Below are 22994 nucleotides of genomic sequence, written 5' to 3'. Positions count from 1 at the left end.
ATATATATATATATATATATATATATATATATATATATATATATATATATATATATATATATATATATATATATATATATATACAATGTATATAGTTCCTACCTTAATAAATTTCAAAGAAAACCACTTAAAATCAAAAGATACTATTAGATAGCATATCCACTGGTCAAGGACATTATCCATAATAAAAAAAACAACATTAGTTTCTATTGTTCTCAAGTGATTGAAATTACTATAATTTTAATAGTCACAGTGCAGCTGTGACCTTGACCTTTGACTTTATGACCTCAAAATCATTAGGGTACTCTACTGTTCATAACCAATCCTCTTCACAAACTTCTAGAATTACGCCAAAACATTCCCTAGTTATTTGTTATAAAGAAAAGTATGTATGCATACAATATGATCCTACTTTAAAAAATATCGAACTACTTCTCTTTAATTAACATTTAAATGAGGAATATGTATTTTGTCATTGACCCGGAGATTATGTAACACATTTGCTAGTATATCATTTTGTCCTACCATACCTATGAACAGCGTTCACAGGAAAAAGCCGCTCAAATCACCGAAAACCAAAGAAAAATGGTTTGCGTTGAGTTCACCAAAGTTAAATTGTTTCAACTTACTCGCAGAGTCTACATGTATTTTTCCATCATAACTCATAATCGATTTTTCCAAACTAAACAATTTTGTGAAGCTAGATATGTCTGGTTTGTGGACAGTATTTGCCTTTTTTCCAAATTGAATACTTTTTGTTAAATTGGCGATAAATTGCAGTGTATTTGTTGAAATTTGCGAAAGATATTGATTTTGCCACTAAATAAAGGCCAAAAACGCATTTGTTTATCGAGACTGGTTTTGATATTAAATATAGACTTCATTGTACTTGTATTTGAGTGGTCATCCATCAACTAGATCTTCTTTTTCGATGCTATTTCCGGTAAACGCTGTAAAACAGTGTTAAAGCTGTACGCCTCCAGATGAGCCAAAAAATTTCAAGAAATCCAATCTTTAGAAGATTGTATTACATGTATTAAGATCTTAAGGAAAGTAAAAAGATTCAAAATTTAATTAATTATTTACATGTCATGTGCGATAAATGCACAAATTTACTGTATCAATTTCTGTAATTCTTCTGTGTTACTAACGCAGTAAGTGGTATTTATGCATACATGTATTTTGACCTCTTTTTGTAATTTACGTCGATTGTTAGTACCGTTTTCATTTTTTTCAATCATGTCTATGTGTAAACTACTTTCCTTAATGAGCTCACCAGAGCCGAAGGCTCAGGGTGAGCTATTAGTATCAAAGGGGGATGCTCCGGCGTCCGTCGTCCGTCGTCATGCGTCAACAATCGTCTTCTTCTCTGAAACTACTGGGCAGATTTACTTCAAATTTGGTCTGTAGCATCCTTGTGACAGTCACACTTGAATTTGCTCATGTCATTTCAATTGGCCCCTTTAAGGGGTCAGCAGAGCTAAAATAGAAAAACCTTTAAACATCTTCTTCTACAGAACTAATGGATGGATGATCACCAAACTTTGTCTGTAGCATTCTTGGGTAGTGTTTTATCAAGTTTGCTCATATTAATTTGATTGGCCCCGTTTAGGGGTCTCTAGGGCTAAAAATAGAAAAACATTTAAACATCTTCTACAGAACTAATGGATGGATGATCACCAAACTTTGTCTGTAGCATTCTTGGGTAGTGTTTTATCAAGTTTGCTCATATGAATGAGATTGGCCCCCTTTAGGGGCCGCTAAAGCTAAAAATAGAAAAAAAACATTTAAACGTCTATTTCTACAGAAATAATTAATGGATGATCACCAAACTTTGTCTGTAGCATTCTTAGGTAGTCTTTTATCAAGTTTGGTAATATTATTTTGATTGGCTCCTTTTAGGGGTCACTAGGGCTAAAAATAGAAAAACCTTTAAACATCTTCTCCTACAGAACTAATTGATGGATGATCACCAAACTTTGTCTGTTTTCTTCTTGGGTAGTGTTTTATCAAGTTTGCTCATATTAATTTGATTGCCCCTTTTAGGGGCCGCTAAAGCTAAAAATAGAAATACCGTTAAATGTCTATTTCTAGAGAACTAATCGATGGATGATCACCAAACTTTGTCTGTAGCATTGTTGGGTAGTCTTTTATCAAGTTTGCTAATATTATTTTGATTAGCCCCTTTTAGGGGTCTTTAGGGCTTAAAATAGAAAAACCTTTAAACACCTTCTTCTACAGAACTAATTGATGGATGATCACCAAATTTTGTCGACTGCATTCTCAGGTAGTGTTTTATCAAGTTTGCTCATATTAATTTGATTGGCCTCTTTTAGGGGCCACGAAAGCTAAAAATAGAAATACCGTTAAATGTCTATTTCTAGAAAACTAATTGATGGATGATCACCAAACTTTGTCTGTAGCATTTTTGGGTAGACTTTTATCAAGTTTGCTAATATTATTTTGATTGGCCCCTTTTAGGGGCCGCAAAAGCTTAAGATAGAAATACCTTTAAATGTCTATTTCTACAGAACTAATTGATGGATGATCACCAAACTTTGTCTGTAGAATTCTTGGGTAATCTTTTATCAAGTTTGCTCACATTAATTTGATTGGTATCTTTTAGAGGCCGCTAAAGCTAAAAATAGAAAAACCTTTAAACATCTCCTACTTCAGAACCAATTGATGGATGATCACCAAACTTTGTCTGTAGCATTCTTGGGTACTATTTTATCAAGTTTGCTCATATTAATTTGATTAGTCCCTTTTAGGGGCCACTAAAGCTAAAAATAGAAAAAACCTTCAAACATCATTTCCTACTGAAATAATTGATAGATGATCACCAAACTTTGTAGCATTCTTAGGTAGTCTTTTATCAAGTTTGCTCATATTAATTATACCCCCGCACAACAAAGTTGTAAGGGGGGTATACTGGAATCAGCTTGTCCGTCCGGCCGTCTGGCTGTCCTGCCGTCCGTCGGTTTTTTCTTGTCCGACCAATAACTTAAGATTCCTTTGACCCACAGTCTTCATATTTAGCATGGAGATTAGTCATGATTAGTAGATGACCCCTATTGATTTTGAGGTCACCAGGTCAAAGGTCAAGGTCACAGGGGCCTTGACTTCAAAAAGCTTGTCCGCCCAATAACTTAAGATTGCTTTGACCCATTGTCTTCATATTTGACATTGAGGTTAGTCATGATAAGTAGATGATCCCTATTGACTTTGAGGTCACCAGGTCAAAGGTCAAGGTCACAGGGGCTTTGACTTTTAAAAGCTTGTCCGCCCAATAACTTAAGATTCCTTTGACCCACAGTCTTCATATTTGGTATGGAGGTTAGTCATGATTAGTAGATGAGATGACCCCTATTGACTTTGAGGTCACCGGGTCAAAGGTCAAGGTCACAGGGGCCTTGACTTCAAAAAGCTTGTCCGTCCAATAACATAAGATGCCTTTGACCTACAGTCTTCATATTTGGCATTGAGGTTAGTCATGATTAGTAGATGACCCCTTTTGATTTTGAGGTCACCAGGTCAAAGGTCAATGTCACAGGGGCCTTGACTTCAAAAAGCTTGTCCGCCCAATAACTTTAGATTCCTTTGACCCACAGTCTTCATATTTGGCATGGAGGTTAGTCATGATTAGTAGATGACCCCTATTGACTTTGAGGTCACCAGGTCAAAGGTCACAAGGGCCTTGACTATAAAAAGCTTGTCTGCCCATTAACTTAAGATTCCTTTGACCCAAAGTTTTCATATTTTGCATGGAGGTTAGTCATGATTAGTAGATGACCTCTTTTGATTTTGAGGTCACTGGATCGAAGGTCAAGGTCACAGGGACTTTGACTTCAAAAAGTTTGTCTGCCCAATAACTTAAGATTCCTTTGACCCACAGTCATCATATTTGGCATGGAGGTTAGTCATGATTAATAGGTGACCCTTATGGATTTTTAGGTCACTGAGTCAAAGGTCAAGGTCACAGGAGCCTTGACTAAAAAAGTTTGTCAACCCATTAACTTAAGAAACCTTTGACCCACAGTCTTCGTATTTGGCATAGATGTTGATCATGACCATAAGGTGACCCCTATTGATTTTGAGGTCACTGGGTCAAAGGTCAAGGTCACAGGGACCTTGACAAAAAAAAGCTTTTCCCCTCAATTGCTTAAGAATGCCTGTCTGCAGTGTATTGTTTTTGACATGTTCACATTTGAAGCATGTAGAATACATAACTTAGCAATGCACTGGCTTAGTAACCTCAGATTTGACAGGGAGGTTGTCCTTGAGCTTTAAATGGCCACTGTTGATTCTGACAAAGTGGTATGCGGGGGAATTCACGCCATGATAGTGGCAGTTCTAGTTTGATTAGCCCCACTTAAGCTAAAGCTTAAATGCCCCAGGTCATGGCATTTCTTCAAATTATTGTTTAAACATATTCTATGCTCAAGTTTAATATGAGAATATATTGACATTCCAACACTGAAAAGCAGTTGTTTCTGGTGAGCGACTCAGGGCCATCATGGCCCTCTTGTTATTTTGTTCACTACACAATATTTTACTTTTAAATACAAATTTTAAAAATTTTCATGAAAATTAGCATGAATCTGCAGGCATGCTGCTTTAATGTGAAATATTACGTAACTATCATTATACGCGACCGGTTTGATAAGCGCATGCGCTTTAAGCACATCTATAGAGAAGTATTATATAACATGTCCTAGTTTTGACTAGCGGATATATATCGTAAAGTCGGCTAAGTTAAAGCAATGCACCATTAATGTGCCAATAAAACGGAGCCATAAACAGGTATGTGGAGGCTTAAAAAGCGATTTAAATTCATATAAAATGTTTTATGTAGAACCTATTTTTATTTTTTATCGCTACTTGTATTATTATAAAATCATGTGTACTGCACTTCATTTGCACATGTATCCTCGATAATCTATACGTGCTTGTTACTTTACACTTCATAGAGTAGCACTCTGCTTGTCAAAAGCAGACGTTTCAAGTTTTTTTTTGAGCTCGTAAAATCAAAAATGAACATTGATTTTCATATAAACAAACTATTCTCTGAAATTGTTACAGTATTAGTCTAAGTTCAAATGAATATTCAATATAACCTTTTCTGAATATATAGATAATTTAACATGTTCTGAGATCTGGTTACAAATTCACAAGTAATACAATATAATATTATTATAATCATATAAAATCCTTAGTCATTATAAAAGACATTAAACAAAAGTTGATATTAGGATATATATCTATTACTTATACAGAACTAAGAAGACAAAGATGGCTAGAGAGAATATTACATCCATTTACTGGAAAGGAAAAAAACAAAACAAAAATATGCCTTCTGAACAGTCATGAATAATGACTTATGTCTTTGTTAAAATTATTAAAGTATATATACCTTGTTATAATGATTTGGCTGTAATTCCAGATTGATTTTTTTTTATACAAAAGAGTTATCTAAAATATGAAAAAACATATGCATTAAGGGGTCAATTTAAATCTTAGAATTATCTACATGAACTCAAGCAGACAGATACTATTCTTGCATAGTTCTAACAATATAAGATTTTAAATGCATAGTTCTAACATAATCATATGAATGTTTAAAGCTTGAAGAAAAAAAATAAGAAAAATAAAGGTTCAAGAGTGCCAGGTGGATGTTTTTTATCTAGCTTGTTGAACATTTAAAAGATGGAGCAAACCAAAAGGACATATTGCTTCAACTAAAGATAAGTATTTACCTTTACTATTATAAAGTCTCCATAGCCATGTAAGTTTTAAGGCTGGTAAGAAGGATGTAAGATCTACCATTCTTATTCTCCCATCTTCATAATTTGGAGATATTACACTTCTTTTTATTTTATCAGGATTATTGTTCCATAAAAATTTATAAAATAAGTTTTGTATCTCTTTAATCACATTGTCTGTAGGACTAGGAAGACCCATTACTAAATGATTTAATTTGGGAAGTGCTAAAGTTTTAATTACTGTATTTTTCCCAAATGATGTAAGAATTCTTTTTGACCAAATAGAAAATAAAGTTTTGATTTCTTCGATTTTTGAATTATAGTTAACTTTAATAATTTCATCCAAATTCAGTGTAAATATTACTCCTAAGAGTTTAAAAGATTTTTTTTCCCATTTTAAATTTAGTTGTGGACATAGTTCCATGTTATTATTTTTCCTAGATCCGATCCAAACTGCATTTGTTTTTTCAATATTAACATGCAGACGTTTCAAGTTTGTCAGCATGTGTAACTCACTCCAGAAGACATTTATATAGTATCTCTTTCAAATATTCAAGGTCAACGTACCATGTCCAGAAAACATAGATTTTTTTTTGAAATCTTCACGGTCAACCCACTTCATCGTACCTGTATGAAATATTCAAGGTCAACCCACTTCATCGTACCTGTATGAAATATTCAAGGTCAACCCACTTCATCGTACCTGTATGAAATATTCAAGGTCAACCCACTTCATCGTACCTGTATGAAATATTCACGGTCAACCCACTTCATCGTACCTGTATGAAATATTCAAGGTCAACCCACTTCATCGTACCTGTATGAAATATTCAAGGTCAACCCACTTCAGAAGACATTTACAGTAGCTGTTTAAAGTACTCATGTTCAGCTTATGTACAGACTCAATTAAACCGATTTTCATTTAATTTTGCTGTGATTAAGGCTTCCAAGGAATCACTCTTTTTCAAGATTTCTATACCTCACAACAGGAGGTGTCAAGTGCTGTGTTGAAAATTGAGTAACGCTCAACCCGATGCTAGCGGCATGAGGGATGTTGCACTTTTTATTATCCTGATGTACAGACTCAATCAAACCGAGTCTGCAATTTTCATTTAATTTTGTTGTGATTAATGCTTCCGAGGGATCACTGTTTTTCAAGATTTTTATACTTCACAACAGGAGGTGTCAAGTGCTGTGTGGCAGCTGTAAAAAGTTGTCCCTTACTTCACGTCAGTGTTGTTATATTTTTCTGGTCCTTCATACAACACTTTTAGTGTTGAAAATTGAGTAACGCTCAACCCGGTGCTAGGGGTCGTGAGGGATGTTGCACTTTTTCATTATCCCTCATCTACAGACTCAATCAGACCGAGTCTGCAATTTTCATTAATTTTGGTGTGATTTATGCTTTCGAGGGATCACTCCTTTTCAAAATTTTTACTCCACGATAATAGCTGTCTGAAATTTTCAAGGTCAACCCAGTGCAGAAATATCTTCAAGGTCAACCCACTCCAGAAGATATTTATAGTAGCTGTCTGAAATATTCAAGGTCAACTTTGTCCAATAAACATATTTAGACTTTGTTTGAAATCCTGAAGGTCAACTCACTACAGAAGACATTTTACAGTAGATCTAGCTGTTTGAAACCTTTAAGGTCAAGCCCCTATAGGAAAACTTTACATTACCTGTCAACTCACTTATGGGTTCGTGCCTTACCGGGTTCAATACCATATCTGCCCGTACTGGTTAGTTCCAGGCAAAGGAGTTAAGATTATTTTATAGAGGCTACAAACATTCTTCACAACAAAGCTTGGATAAAGGATGTTTAATCTGATAATTGCTTTGGATTATAGCGCTGCTTAGTGCATCTTCTATTATAGAAATTTCACCTTTCAAGAAAACAGTTAGATAATTTCCTTAATAAACATGAAGGTTTAAAGCACCATAATATGGATCATCAGTTTTTTTAAAAGTCTAATCTAAAAGACTGTAACTAGTTATTAAAGTTAAAGAAAGAAGATTGGATCGGATTTGCTTTATAAATGGGTTATCAGTGGCCGCTACACCTGCAAACTTAATTTTCAATCTTTATTTATGAAGTGCATTTGAACATGTAGATGCAAAAAACTTATCTGATCTTTTTAATGTGTTAATGTTGAAATACTTAACATTAATTTAATGCTTTGTATATGATTTGAGGTTTAAAAGGTCAAAGGAAAAAGTCAAAATGTCAAATAAGATTTTTATATTATAATATTTATGTCAATTCTGTTTCTCTCCATAATAACTCATTCAGATTCTGATAATAAACAGTTTACCATTTTAAAAGAAAGCATGGAAAGGATAATGCATATTCAGTGTATAGTAAAGCTATCAATATAAACTTTGAATCTTTTTTAGCAATGGAATCTAAGTTTAGCCACCTGCCAGACATTAAAACTATCCAGCCAGATCGGCTGATAAAGTATCGGGTCAGCGAGGACAAGTTTTCAGCAGAAGTTTTACTGCCAGGGTTGTCCTACACAGATTTCGATCATAAAATTGGAGGTAAAATAATTTTAGCAACCATTTATTTATCATAATGTATACACAACTCGTCGCCTTAGTCATATAGTGAGCTAAACACCATTTTGAATTTTTTGAATGTGAAAATCGTTTTCTCTCTATAACTAGTAAATCATTTGACCCACAGCATTCAATCTTTAATGGAATTATCACCCTAAGTAAAAGATCCCTATTGTTTCTGGGCGCAATTTCTGAAAACTCTTTGTACCACTTAACAGTTTTAATATACCTTTTATGATATTACTTCGAATATTTGTTTTTGTCTCATTATCCCCATGTCCTGACAGGAAGATCTGACTTTTTCTTTGTCTTTATAGCTATGGTACAGTTATTTGTATCTCCGTTCTGTTCTATTTTTCTCTTTTAGTTGATACTTTAAAACTTTGAATAATTGTTGGCTACAATACCATCTGCCAAAGTTCTAGACACGAGACATAACTCCGATATAAATTTTGCCATTTTTTACATAGATTTCGGTTTATTATTTTTGTTGTTCCAATCCATTTATGTAATACTATACAACTGATTTTACCTTTTTTTCCACTTATAAGTATAGTAATTGTTTTTATTCTTTTACAATTACAAGTACATCGGACACGAATATTTACTCACAGCTCTTCCTTCAGTTTTTGTAGTAATGGAACTTTATACGAGTATACATATATATTTCACATCAAGTTCTACGTAGAATCAAGCATTTATATCTTGGCAGCTATTCTTTGTGTTAAAAAGTATGTATAAAAACACATTAATACCAATTTCAATTTTCCACAGGTAAGGTTAATCTTCAATCTGTGGCGAAGATTTGTGAATGCGTCCGCTTTGTAACTTTCACTGAGGGCTTCACCAATTATGCCCGGAGACATCGTCACTCAAGCGATATACTCTTTGTTGTGAGTCAGAAGTTTAGTTTCACCTATGCAGCTCACAACTTATGTAGTAGCAGTCATTTCGGATTTAATAAGCCTCAACTATTTTTGTGCGATCTTTCTCACGCTGGAAAGACCTCATACACAACAAACATGGACTGGTATGATTCATGTGATAATACTAAGATTGGAAGTTTCATTACCAAGATTATCACAGCAGACGTGAATACGAGAAGACCTGTGCCACTTCCAGACTATTTCTTCAAAGATATCGAGTCTCATTTCACCCACATCAAGCCTCAAACAATGGATAAGGTTGATATACCCATAATTCCTAGCAACGCGTACAGTTTTAATGTCAGAGTGCTATATAGTGACTGTGATGATAATTATCATGTTAATCAAGCGACCTACTTAAAATGGTGCTCTGATGCGGTCTCAGAAGGTGCCGGAAATGGATATTTTTCATTCTTTAACAAACATATCGAACTGTATCCGCTGATGGAGATGACGATGTATTACTGTGGAGAAGGGCTGGTGAAGGATGAATTAGTGGTTCATGTGTGGGAATGTAAAGAAGACGCAAGTTGTCTGGAATTTGCCATTAAAAAACAATCACATGTTATTTTTCATATGGGAATGACATTTTACAATTCCGAATCTGATAAAATAGAGCAGATAACTAAAATGTGATAACGAAGGCCTTTCACTTTATGGCACTTCATACACATGTATCATATTTAACAAACATTTCTTTATGTTAGGAAGTTATATTACATGTATATTGATTCAGCTAGATGTTTTATATTGGTCAAGATACACTTAATTGTCAAAAGAGATGTACATTATAGTTTATAATCAGGCAAATCACAGTTGATCATATCTTTGCGTAAGGAAAGAATGTTACATGTGTATTGATTAAATTAGATTTTATATATTTTGGTCAAAATACACTTCTCTGTCAAAGGTTTGTAGTTTATAGTGAAGAAAATCGCGGTTGATCATAACATAATCTTTAATACTGTTGTTCGTCAAGGTGAAGACTGTTCGCCAATTTTGTTCCAAACTGCTCAAAAAGCGCCGCTTTATTTATTTATTTTGTATTTATTTTTCATATATGAGTATCAATGTAGAAAATTTGTTCTCATAGGTCTGTGATCCAAATACGTTTTGTAAAAATTGCCAAAAGCATGCAAAACCCATTCATTTTCTTGTTCAGTCTTGATTCACATGTTTGTCTTTTTCTTTCCCTTTTCTGACATGTTGTAAGGATGGTAGAATGATTTAATTTTCCTCTCAAGTAATCAGTATGCAGAAATAGTGAAATTTATTTAGTCAAGTGGTATACTTTATATATGACAGAATATTGTAAGGTGATGTATCATTTAAGTACATAATCAAGATAAAAATTGTTGTTCAAACTGTGGACTCAATAAATAACATATAAAAACGTCAGATTATTTTTGGAACTATTATTTTTTTGCAAAACATTGGTCCGGCTAAAACAATATTACTGTTTGTTGATGATCAGGTCATTTCCAGAAATCAGTAGAAAATATCTCTATTAAATGATAACTGTTGATGAACATGTACTTATAAAGTTGTTTAAGAGTACTTCGAGGTGTCAGGACCCACTCGTACCAATTAAATTCTGCAGGCCCTGTTCATGAACAGTGGTAATTGCAAGTACCGTCCACACCCCCTAGCACCGGCTTAACAGAATTCAAAGCAGAATTCAACACTTAACATGAACTGGTAAATTCTTTATTTTGAAACATCCGCAGATGTGTTCATATGGCGCTCATCATGGAACCTTCAATGTGACACGATAGTGCCATTCCATGATAAGCGGTATAATGTCCCGAAGTAAAAAAATGTGTACCGTAAACCAGAAAACAATAATGGGCGAAACTAAATAAAATGGAATTTTGAAAGGGGGTTATGAAGCCTGTATATTACAGATTAGCTGTCAAGAAAAATTAGGCAACATATCCCAAGGATGTTTGAGGAATATTGGAAAAAAGACGACTAAGAAAAAGGACAAATTGGAAAGAAATAAAAATGCCAAAAAACCAAAAACATGCACTCACAACAATAATATCTTTCAAGCTTTTATAAATGATAGTAGGTGCACTTCATAAAAACGACAAAGATAAAGAAAGAAAACGCTTGAAAATAAATTTTCTTCTGATTTATTTGTTTTTAAAATAAAAAAAAACATCTATAACTTATTTAATTACTACTCATTTATTTTCCGTTAAAATCTTAATATCTACTCAAACTGAATATTTTTAAAGGATATTTCGATCATTTGTCCGTGTATTTATTTGTAAAGTCATTTGTTTCGAAGTAAATCAAAGTTCTTTTGCAACATAATCCCAGCTGACAACCACCCCTCCGTAAGGACCTATTTCAAGGCTACCAAGCTCCGCCTCAGCTTCCAACTCGTAGGAGGAGCTATGTGATAACACCACCTCTCCTGTTTCTGGTATTGTGTCATGTGATCCAATAAAGTCACGTTTTTCAGTGTTTGGTCCGAAATTCACGGCAACTAAATACCTGAAAGCCAATTTAGACCAAAATGAAACATCAAATAAAAGATTTTATCGAAACAAATTAACTCAAAATTTAAAAAAAAAACAGTTATAGCTATTAAATATAATATAGATTTTCATTTTTGTTGGGCGTTGTATTTAACGCTGTAATAATAATACTAGTTGCAAAGGGAAGTTTATTATACCCAGTTTCTCCATCGAATTCTCGGACGAATGACACAACATTGTTGTCTCTAATTGCTGTAAAGTAGTCCCCAACTTTAAATGATTGTTCTTTTCTCAAATCTACAAGGGCCTTTATCAGTTCTGAATAAGCATTCTGAAAACAAGAAAATAACACACAAAAAACTTAATAAATTAGGTTCTATAACATCAGAAATATACACATTTAAAAGGTATAAATATATATCTAATAAAATATTTTTATAAAATCTACCAACAGTAAAATTATATTGGTTCCATTATTATGTGGTTGATTTCCGAAAAAGTTGTAACAAAGAATGTCTCTGTTATTTAACACACATGAATAATGTACATAAACAGAATAAAATGTTCCAGAACAAAATATTATTTTAGCAATGATTTTGTGCTTTATGGCAATAAATTACCATATTTATTTCATACAAGCATTTTGGCCGTACTCTGTTTTTTTTAATCCAAACAATATTTTTTGTATTAGAAATATAGCTATATACACTTAAAAAAAGTTTTTTAAAAAATCCCTTTTTATTTAATTGCTAGATAAAGTTTGTCTTACTAAATCTCAGAGAGTATTGAAAACAAGCTTTTTCAACAACTGACCTCAATATTCCCCGTAGAAACATCACTGATAGTTGTCCACGGATTACAAGTATCATTACAGAATCCGCCATTAGTTGTATTACTCCATCGCATGATCCGGGTGTTTGGTTGATCACGTGTCCAGAGGTCGCCACCTGCACCGGTGTTTACCATGTTGATTTCATCCCCGTAGAAAACGAGAGGAGTTCCGGGCATCAAGAAAGTTAATATGGTGAAAGCGTTTATGAACGTTGCGTTAAATCTGCCAGCAAACCGCTCTGAACTATCATCTCCTGTCTGAAATCCAGTTGCAAACAATTGAACAGATGAAGGAGACAAAAACATAATAAAAACGTATCACCCCTCTGACACCGACCATTAAAAACTACTTGGATAAAAATCGTACAGATGAACCTGTATCTATCTACATACTGTTTATGATTTATTCTACAAGGTTTTTACGAACAAGCCAAGCCAAATTTCGGTAGTATTTTTGTCTTGCTGAGACTTACAGAAAACGACACTGTGAGTCATTACCTTACAAACAAACAAACTTAAAAATGTTTTACCATCCAATTGGCCCATTTTCCACTAGGAACTTGGTTCATCCAGCCATCAACATACTGAACAACACACTTCCCATCGCATGGATTTTTCTTGTCAAGGAATCTGTCATTGAGCGGCATCTGGATACCACTTCTGTCACAGTCACTATACAGCTCTGTTACTTCCAGTCCCCCATCTATACTTGACATTAGTAACCTAGAGAATAAAAGAACACTTTATGTAGAAACTGTCAAAGAAAACTAAGTAAAAATCCACCAAAAACACAAGCAGACTTATGGAAGGCATTAACTGTCTGAACGTTGTGTTATTCAAACATTAAAGCAGCATGCCTCCAAATTCTTGCTAATTTTTATAAAATTAAACAAAAAACGGTATTTAACAGTAAAATATTATGAAGGGAACAAAGAAAGTAATTAACACATTGCAAACGACACTAACAATCCAGGTAAATTGCAGAAAGGAGTCAAAATATGCAAAAATAGCTTAAACTGTGTTAGTCCCGCATTAGAAATACGGCCATATTTCAGATGTAAATCGCACTTGACATGTTTACAAATTATAACTTGAATTTTTTCACTTTTCTTAAAATCTTAGAACATGTTTCTTCTTGTTTGATTTTTCTGGAGAAAAGGGCATACAGCTTTAAACTCGAGGTGTAAGCATAAAGCAAAGGCCAAATAGTTCATAGAGAAGTAATTTATATTCTTTTAATTCTTTTGTCATTGCGCATTGGTTTACCTTATGTCTTTTCACACAATAAGAATTGGTAGTATAGGGTCCAACTAGTTTACAAGAAGTGATTTTTTGCCTGAGAGTAAACCAATATTTGTCATATTAATACATCTGCTATATTTGTTAAAGCTTCTTATCACCACACTTTAATTGTAACTAACACAATAAATGATCGTCTCGCTGTTGAAACTTACTTTTCAGTATTCGTGAAGTTGTGTTCACGTACAAATTTTCTCCAGCGTTCCAGAACATTGTACACTTCCGGTTGATTGGTCGTGTATATGTGTTCCAAATCATCATACTGAAAAATAGATATTTTAAAGTTCTACATATTTTTTTTTCAATAAAATAAATAAAAATAAAAATGATGGATTGAAAAAGTAACCAAAAAAAATTAAAGACCGGTCTTTCTGTTAATGAACTCTTTAGTTCTATCAAAAAGCACTGTCATCATAAATTATTTCAGTCACTAAGGCGCTTACAGTGCTTCCGGTTCCAGGTTCGTCCCTTAGATCGTAGTCTTCATACAAATATCCAGCATCTCTAACATTGAACCCGTCAACTCCGCGGTTCAGCCAAAAATCAAGGATTCCCTGAAACATACATCAAAACTTTCTCATCCATGCTTATTTAGTAGGGCTTTATAATCACAACTCAATTTTCCAGTTTTATAAATCAAGGAGACAGTCCGAACTGACGATTTTGTTGCTTTCATTGCCAAATGGACTGGTGTAAAAATTATATGTAAGGGATATCCCAAGGCCAGGCCCACGAGTATATTAATAATATTATATAAGGTCCCGCAGATATGGAATACTTTTCGGACTTACATGTATAAAGTGTTGGCAAAGATTCACATAAAAATACTACGAAAAGAAAACGACTTCTTTTTATTCTGTGAGTTAATTAAGGGCTAGTTTTGCATTTTGTGTTCACGAGAAGTAAAGAATATTGAACCTTTGTCAGGTGATAATGACGTCATACCTGCAATTCCTCTAAGACAACAGCACTCCTCAAATTTAGGTCAGGCATTTCCGGTGTAAACTGGTGCAGGTAAGCTTTATTTCTCATTGAGTCATTCTTCCATGCTGGACCACCGTAAACACTTTTCTGCGAAATATAAAGTACAAGAAAAGCATTGATGCAAAGCATCAAAGGGCGTCCAAGCAAGAATTGCAGCAAGTGAAGATGAACTAGTAGACATATGATGACAAGGAATGTCAGACATAATCCCCTTCTGACAAAATCCCCTTCACCTACCCGGACAAAATCCCCTTCATGGGTGGACATAATCCCCTTCATTTTTTTGCAAGGCTGGACAAAATCCCCTTCACTACCCGGACAAAATCCCCTTGTTTCATAGGTTTCTAATGTATTATTATGCTCCATAAAAATTGATGAATAATGTATTATTATACTCCCTAAAAATTGATAAATAATGAACTTTTGTTTTTTTATTTATAATTATGTATCAATAGTTACCTTTATTTAGTTTAGAAGTTTTCATTAAAATTATGGTAAATTATTAACTGCATAACACATATTTGATTAGACAATTTCTTTAATAGTTTTAAATTGATTAGTATGAAAAACATTTTTATTAGCCAATAATTGTTTCATTGATTGTATAAGTTGATAATTCTAATTGATAGATACTATTCATTGTTACAATTTTTATTGATGAAAGAGTGATAATTTAATCAAACCAAGATCACTGCACTACTTGATTGATTGTTATGAATGCTTTAACAAAGCAATTTTAATGTGATTTAAATGTTGCTAATTGAATGTGCTTTTCTGCTGAAATATTTTCTACTCATTTATACATTAAGATATTTACTACACAGCATAATGCAGTATGTGGCTCTCATACCCACTTAAAAAACGAAAATTCCTCTGAGGGGGATTTTGTCCTAGGTAGCAATTTTATGAAGGGGATTTTGTCCACTCCAAAATTTCACACATGAAGGGGATTATGTCCACCCATGAAGGGGATTATGTCCGGATATACAAAAATACATGAAGGGGATTTTGTCCGAAGGGGATTATGTCCGTACACCGATGACAAGATATTCTTATAAACTACCAGAAATGTATATCACTTAAGAATGAGCGGACGAAAGACATTGTTCATTATGAACTTTGATTGAGAATATTACTTGTTATTTCTTTATGATCGTGGTTATTAATAGCAACGGATATACATGTATACAATAATTTATAATCCATATGTGTAACGCATGATCAACACGTACCACACCTTTGTAATTGTCCCTTATCATGTTATCGCTGTTAGCGAAGACCCCCTATTAAGGTATCTATTCACACTCAGTAAAAATATGACACTGGTTATATTACTATGTTGATCATGTTGAGCATAATTGTTTATTATACAATAATTGTAATATCTATTAATTTTAATAAAAAAAAATACAAATTTTATGACTATTGTTTTCTTTTCTTTTCTGTGTTTTATGTGCTATTTTAATACTGAGTTTTTATGTTTACGAGCGTACTACTCTTTTATTTAAATTGTAAAAAAATAATTAAGAATTCAATTGTCATATTGACCGACGATTATAAGTCAAAACTTAACTGGAAAAAGTCAGTAAATTATGGTTTATCTTTCAATATATAAAAGTGTTTATTCTCAAACCATGTACATGTACATTTGTATTTTTCTTTATCATTTTTTAAATTATTAATCAATTGAATAATTCACAAAATCTATTTAGTAACTTTCTATAATTCCTCGGCATCTTTACTAAACACGGATAACAAATTAAATAAAATGTTTCAGAGCTGATGGTGTCATATTAATACCATAAAAAGGTACCCTTTTCTCAATTATTGTACATATTTATTGTTTTTATCTCATAAAGATAAAAATGAAACATGCTATTGTTGTTGTGTGGTGGTTGTTTTTAATTATAACGATATCAAACATCTACTCCAAAACCGGGAGAGACCGGACAATAAACGTGTGTGGTACTTTTCGCTGGTCACTAGTAAAATCCCGGTCAAAATAGACGGGAGAGACCGGGAATTACCGATAGAGTGATAAATAGATATATCTATAAATAGATTTTCGGAATATTTAGGTCATCAACTGATCATTCTAGGATACATGTACAACAATAACATACCATGATAACCCACTGTGTACTACAAAATGATAAATAAAAAAACCCGAAGAGAGCGATTTATTGATGGAAAAGTTTATTTCATTTGAAAATGTTTGCATACGAAATTCTCAAGTTCGCTATTCATTGTAACATATCGCGACAATTCATTCTTAATTAATAATCAAGCACCCTCATACTGATCGGAATGATCGGCTTTTATTATGATCGACTAAAAGGCTCGAGAAGTAGCTGTCGCCCTTTCACAAAATCTGATTTCATTCCATAAGTGCGCCGCGCTTCGGCGCGGACGCCAATAAACATATGAGCCGCGTCACGACAAAACCAACATAATGTGTTTGCGACCAGCATGGATCCAGACCAGCCTGCGCATCCGCGCAGTCTGATCAGGATTCAGGTTGTTCGCTTACAAACCCTATAACAATTAAAGAAACTGATAGCGATCAGCATGGATCCTGATCAGACTGCGCGGATGCGCAGGCTGGTCTGGATCCATGCTGGTCGCAAACCCATTATGTTAGTTTTGTCGTGACGCGGCTAAAATGTAGATTAAAAGATATTTGCATACATTAATTTTGCTATTTAACAAATACCAACTCATCTGCGCATGTTTCAATATATCTCACTTTCTTACTGAAGTAACGGAAGTGTATTTAGTGCATACCGAATACCACAAACCGAGTTACATAAATACAATAATTGCATAACCTTTACATAATTATGTTTAACTTTACTTTAATCTTTCCGTACGTCATTTGAGAATTAAGGAATAGGGATTTTAAGGAGGCAAACTTGTTATTTAAAGACACAACCGTCAATGAATTAGGATTCTTTCTAGATTTGTTTTGCCCGTGCATACATGTGTACATTACAGTTCGTAAAACATGTCTTTTCATGCCAATACAAATCCAAAACAAACCCAGTTATTTGGTGGCGTGTCGGTTTCGGCCCAGTTGTAGAAATTCTTCTTGTCGTTAGGTGAGCTCATTCTGCTTTCCAGAAACCATGGGTGGTCGTCACTAGTTTGGTTTGGTATAAAGTCCAGAATTACATACATTCCTGGAAAGTTGACAATATATATTTTAAAGCAGCACGCCTCCAGATTCATGCTAATTTTCATGAAAATTTTGAAAATGTATTTGAATGTATAATATTGTGAAATAACCAAAAGGAAGCAATTTACACATTATCAATGACACTTACAACCCACGTTATTTACCAAAAAGTGGTCAAAATATGCATAAATAGCCCTTACTGCGTTAGTAACGCAGTAGAAATATACTTGTAAATCCTGAAAAATCAGTCATTAATCGCACATAACATGTAAAATACTACTTAAATCTTGAATCATTTTACTTTTCCCTAAAATCTTAGTACATATTTCTCAAGTTTGATTTTATTGAAATATTTTGACTCATCTGGAGGCATGCAGCTTTAAACATGATGATGTTTGTTTGTTTGATTGGGTGGGTTTTACGTCACACCGACACAGTATAGGTCATACGGCGACGTTCCAGTTTTACTGGTGGGGGAAGACCTCAGGTGCCGTTTCCGTGCATTATTTCAGGCACGAACTAACACCTGAGTTGAACCACCGACGTTCCGTAAGCTATAGCTGGATAGCTTCCTTACATGAAAGAATCCAAAGTCCCTGTCGGGGACTCGAACCCACAGCGGTGAGGGACAAGAAGCATGATGACATTCGCGTGTAAATGAAAGGCTAGACATCTATCGGTCTTGCAATTCATCGACAATAATAAAAAGTCTACTGACAACTCAAAAGTAAGGAAACTATTTCTAGGCTTTTCCTAACAAGAACCACGTTATATCCATTTTCATTTATGTGCACTTTTATAACGAGGGGGGCTACTGTTAAATAGACAGCGAATCGCACAATGCTTCGAAATTTGACAAAACCAAATAATAAATAAAATACATGTAATACAAATGTACTTTTAAAATTATCATGATTATTTAGAAAAACAACATGATAGACTTCATACCTTTATCGTGGGCTGCTTTGATTAGATTGTCAAAGTCAGTCATTGTCCCGAATTTTACGCCAATATTTGTGTGGTTTGTAATCGCTAGGTCATTTCCGATTAGAAATGGTACAGAATTTGCGGTGCTGTAGATCGGACTTAATGATATTATACCGAATCCGAGATCTCTGATGTAATCCAATTTTGATTCTATGCCTGAAAAATTATTAGAAAATTCTTAATTTTAATTCATTTCCTGTTTAATCTTACACCGCTAGTCATGACAAATTTGTATACAATACAACTCAAAATAAAATAGTTTAAGAATAACTATTTTTACCTACTTTTCACTACAATTTACTTGTAAAGTTTCGATGTTTACTTGTTCAGTTGCTCTTTTGTAAAGATTAACACCCTTGGATCATTACTTTTATCTTTAGAACTATTTTATTTCATAAACTTTGTATATACGATAATTATGTATAGGTATATTTAATTCAGACAAATTGTATTTCCGCTTAGTTCAATAGGGGGTTGGAAATTGAATTTGTAATCCGGGGATGGCTGGTTCGATTCTCGGGTGAGGTGACAATTGATCTCAAATGGTCAGGAGTTTAACCGCCGATTCAGAAATTATGTGCGATTACATAGTAGTCGGTCGCTATAGGGGAAATGGTAAGTACCGCTTCTATAAGTCTTTAGGTGGACCCACCGCCGAGATATGACCAAAAATGAGTTAAAATAGCATTCGGAACTGCCTCGGCTATTATCCGAAGACTAACGGAAAGGGCCGAGTAGTTGCAATTGTTAAAATAGGCGTAAATTAAAACCAGAAGAATAAACAAAAATAAGACCAGCAATCCCTGGCTTATCTAAGCATCAATTACCAGCAAGGTCCCCGACTCCATCATCATCGCTGTCCTTAAAACTCGGTACATAGATTTTATACACGGCTTCCGTCTGCCACCATGACCTTGACCCCGGGTCACGACACTTTGGATAGATCAATACCAGCGCCACCACTGCGATTATCAGAGCCAGCCAACCGATGATTATTATAGAAACGCATATCATTCGCAGACGACTCCAGAAAGGCTGTGTGGAGAAATGTAGAAGATCTTCTTTCCCCATTCCTCGATACGGCTTGTCCGGAATAGGTCTCACTTCCGGTGGAATTTCTACGCCGTCTGCCCCACTGCAAGTAAATTTGAGAAAGTAATAGATAATATATATATTACATATGGTAACTTCAGTGTGGTTTCGTAAAGTTTTCTTATGGCTAGGTTGTTACCCGTCAGATTACAAGTGTTATAGATAGGACTTGGTATTATATCGAATCCGAGATAAGGATAGTTAACGACTTTAGAACATAATCTAACGTAGAGAAAATAGATTTTCATTAAATTCTTAATTCTTACTTGTAAGTAACCTTGGTTTCAGAATCGTATCCGATATTATCAAAAGCCTGTCGTCCATCCACTGGCTTCGACGATACCAGATAAACGCCGGACTTTCCCGACATTTTCTTTTGATTTTATCTTAAAGTACACTGATACCTGAAAATAAATTAACATCAGTTTTGAAAATAATGAAAAACTGAATTTTATCCGTGAGATACGGTTTATATCCTCATTGCATATAACTCCCAGTTAAACATTTTGTTAATGATCATACAACATGCATGTTTACACAAAAATGCTGTTTTATTGTTGTTGTTTTTCAGTATGCATCCAGGAGTCTTGCCGGACGATTTTGTTCAATAATATGCTTTACTAGTCTATATAATAACAATAATAATAATAATAATAATAATAATAATAATAATAATAATAAAATAATAATTATTATTATTATTATTATTATTATTATTATTATTATAAACAAAATAACTAAAACAGAAGTCACTGTTGACTGATTTAAAGGGACAATAAACTATATGTTCCTCATAGTTCTGATATTATTTTCCATGAAAAAAGAGAGCAACGCATTTCAATATGGATTTAAAGGCCCATATTATGCCCCAAAATTTATTCCCGAAAAACTTTTTGTTTTAGTGTCCTGTTATAGTTTCCAAAAGGTTATTCATCGGCCAATCACCTGAATTGTATTTGAATTGTATTTTGCATCAATTGTCGTTTAAGACTTAATTAAGTCAGTTAAAGTGATATTCTCCATTTCGCTACTTTTATGACAAATAATTTCACATCCAGCGCTACTTTCTTCAAGTAATAAGAATCTAACATGCTTTATAACTTTAAAACTCACGTTTGCCCTTTTTGAATATAAGGAAAAATTAATTCCTTTCTGAGGCATAATGTGCCTTCAACAAATGCACTCGATAATTAAGAAAAATAGAACAAGAAAAGAGCAAAAACAAACAAAAACAAACGAACCTGATCTTAAATCACAAGGTGCAGGTATAAAGATTATAAAATATATCCGCAACACCTACTAGTATATGCAACTTAAAGAATGACAAACAGATAAAAGTGGAGGCCAGATTTAACACTTGATAGCATAAACCTTTTCAGTTAACCTAGTTAAAACCACTGTATATCTTATGTAAATATATGTATAGACATCACCCTCATCTTTCAAAAGTTAAACGGCCTAAATAACGCACCTGAAGTTTTAAAGCTGCACGCCTCCAGATGAGCCAAAATATATCAAGAAAATCAATATTGAGAATAATGCACTTAACTTTTAAGAAAGGTAAAAATATTCAAGATCCAAGTTATATTTTACATGTTATGTGCTGTTAATACTGATTTTGTAGTATTTTATCACCATATTTCTACTGCTTTACTAAAGCAGTAAGGGCTGTTTGTGCATATGTTGATCACTTTTTGGTAATTTTCGTGGATTGTAAGTGCCAATTGCAATATGTAAATTACTTTATTTGTTCACCTCACACTATTTTACTTTTAAATACATTTCTAAATTTTTGTATGAACATTAATTTGAATCTGGAGACGTGCTGCTTTAAACTATTCGTACAACGAACTGTACGGTACGATATTATAACAACAAAAATATGCGTGGACAAACATTTATACATGTATATGTTTAAAATGTAACTTGAGATGTCAATGTCTATACTGCCTGGTTTAATACGTGTACTTTACAAAAAAAAACATCATAAACATAATTATACATTAGTTGAAATTAAAAAACAAACACTCTAAAAACATTTGTATGCGTACTACCAGATACTTTTATTATAGCTCTGTGGTACTATCCATTATTTCTACTTTAAGCATGTAATTTTACCTAAGCAAAATGCAAACAGAAAATGTCAAAAAACGAGAAAAAAGAAAGTTTAAAATATACCTGTAAACAATATGGCGGAGTTTAAACTTGTTTGGTGTGCAACACTTGAATACCCTTTTCAAGGCTGAATCAGTTTGAAAGGTAAGTTTTACGACCACATAAAATGCAATCGAAGGTCTTCGGCACGCTCCGTCTTACTTCGGAGTTGAGATGTTACGACTGCATAAATTGTGGTAGATAAATTTATAGATTTATAGACAACTATTTATGACAGTTGTTGACATTTTAAACAAATGTATGCTAAGGCAATTCAACGGGCCAATGTGCTTTGTATATATAAATATACATGTATATATCCGTTTAACTTGCCTAAAGGAGTGGTTAGTGACATTAATTTGTTAAGATGCTATTAATGATCCTGTATGTTGTAATTATGGTTGTTACCATTTTGTATGTATTTGCGTTTATTTATACTCGCCACCGGTTGCCCTTCAGAAGAGTACGTATTAGTCATTTTATTTTTTGGAGGATAGTGCAATTACAGATACAGAAAGATGCACCAATTACAGAAGCTTCTCCTGGTTCTTTAGCGTGCCAAGTGTTTAAGGAGCCATACACGGGACCTCGATTAAAAGTCTCATCCGAAAGACTGATTAGTAATTTTAGTTGGCAAGCCTGGGAATCGAACCCACAATGTCGAGATTACAAGTCTCGCGCTCTAACCGATTGAGATATGCGGGCTGGTTAAGGTTGTTACCACACCTAAAACAAT

General features: G+C 33.7%; 2 protein-coding genes across 4 annotated transcripts in view; one reads left to right on the top strand and one right to left on the bottom strand.

Moving 5' to 3' along the window:
• LOC132744969 (uncharacterized) overlaps nt 1-10648 on the top strand; it is a 29983-nt gene extending 19335 nt beyond the window's left edge. Inside the window, exons 1-3 of one of the 2 annotated variants that reach the window (XM_060733785.1) lie at nt 4679-4803; nt 8160-8306; nt 9099-10648. In XM_060733785.1, coding sequence (XP_060589768.1) covers nt 8162-8306; nt 9099-9886 — 933 coding nt within the window. In that variant the 5' untranslated portion in view covers nt 4679-4803; nt 8160-8161 and the 3' untranslated portion in view covers nt 9887-10648. Of the gene's footprint in view, nt 1-4678; nt 4804-8159; nt 8307-9098 lie in introns of those variants that run through there. The other variant, XM_060733781.1, reaches the window with a different exon arrangement.
• A 721-nt stretch (nt 10649-11369) lies between these two features.
• On the bottom strand, nt 11370-22438 carry LOC132744968 (alpha-glucosidase-like). 2 transcript variants are annotated; one of them, XM_060733778.1, is made up of 12 exons: nt 22283-22438; nt 20371-20508; nt 19840-20147; nt 18974-19168; nt 17890-18029; nt 14812-14937; nt 14310-14420; nt 14022-14128; nt 13098-13290; nt 12550-12825; nt 11934-12067; nt 11370-11752 (listed from the first exon to the last, which is right to left on the bottom strand). In XM_060733778.1, exons 2-12 carry the CDS (start codon nt 20472-20474, stop codon nt 11548-11550), a joined length of 1899 nt encoding a protein of 632 aa, XP_060589761.1. In that variant the 5' UTR covers nt 20475-20508; nt 22283-22438; the 3' UTR covers nt 11370-11547. The 2 variants fall into 2 exon arrangements, with proteins under 2 accessions (XP_060589761.1, XP_060589763.1); XM_060733780.1 differs by lacking the exon at nt 22283-22438 and adding an exon at nt 21346-21442.
• Nucleotides 22439-22994: the final 556 nt, after the last annotated feature.

This window comes from Ruditapes philippinarum, unplaced genomic scaffold (assembly GCF_026571515.1).
Source record: "Ruditapes philippinarum isolate M1 unplaced genomic scaffold, ASM2657151v2 ctg610_1_1_1_1, whole genome shotgun sequence".
NCBI lineage: Eukaryota > Metazoa > Mollusca > Bivalvia > Venerida > Veneridae > Ruditapes > Ruditapes philippinarum.
Note: the sequence above shows the minus strand (reverse complement) of the source record. Positions and strands in the feature narration are given on the sequence as shown.

Bases quoted from the DNA above. Each gene is read 5' to 3' on its own strand.
- LOC132744968 (XM_060733778.1), bottom strand. From the start codon at position 20,474: ATGTCGGGAAAGTCCGGCGTTTATCTGGTATCGTCGAAGCCAGTGGAT. The intron at 12,068-12,549 runs GTCAGTTGTTGA...TCTTGTTTTCAG, and splicing joins TTTCTACGGGGAATATTGAG to AATGCTTATTCAGAACTGAT. The intron at 11,753-11,933 runs GTATAATAAACT...ATTGGCTTTCAG, and splicing joins GAATTCGATGGAGAAACTGG to GTATTTAGTTGCCGTGAATT.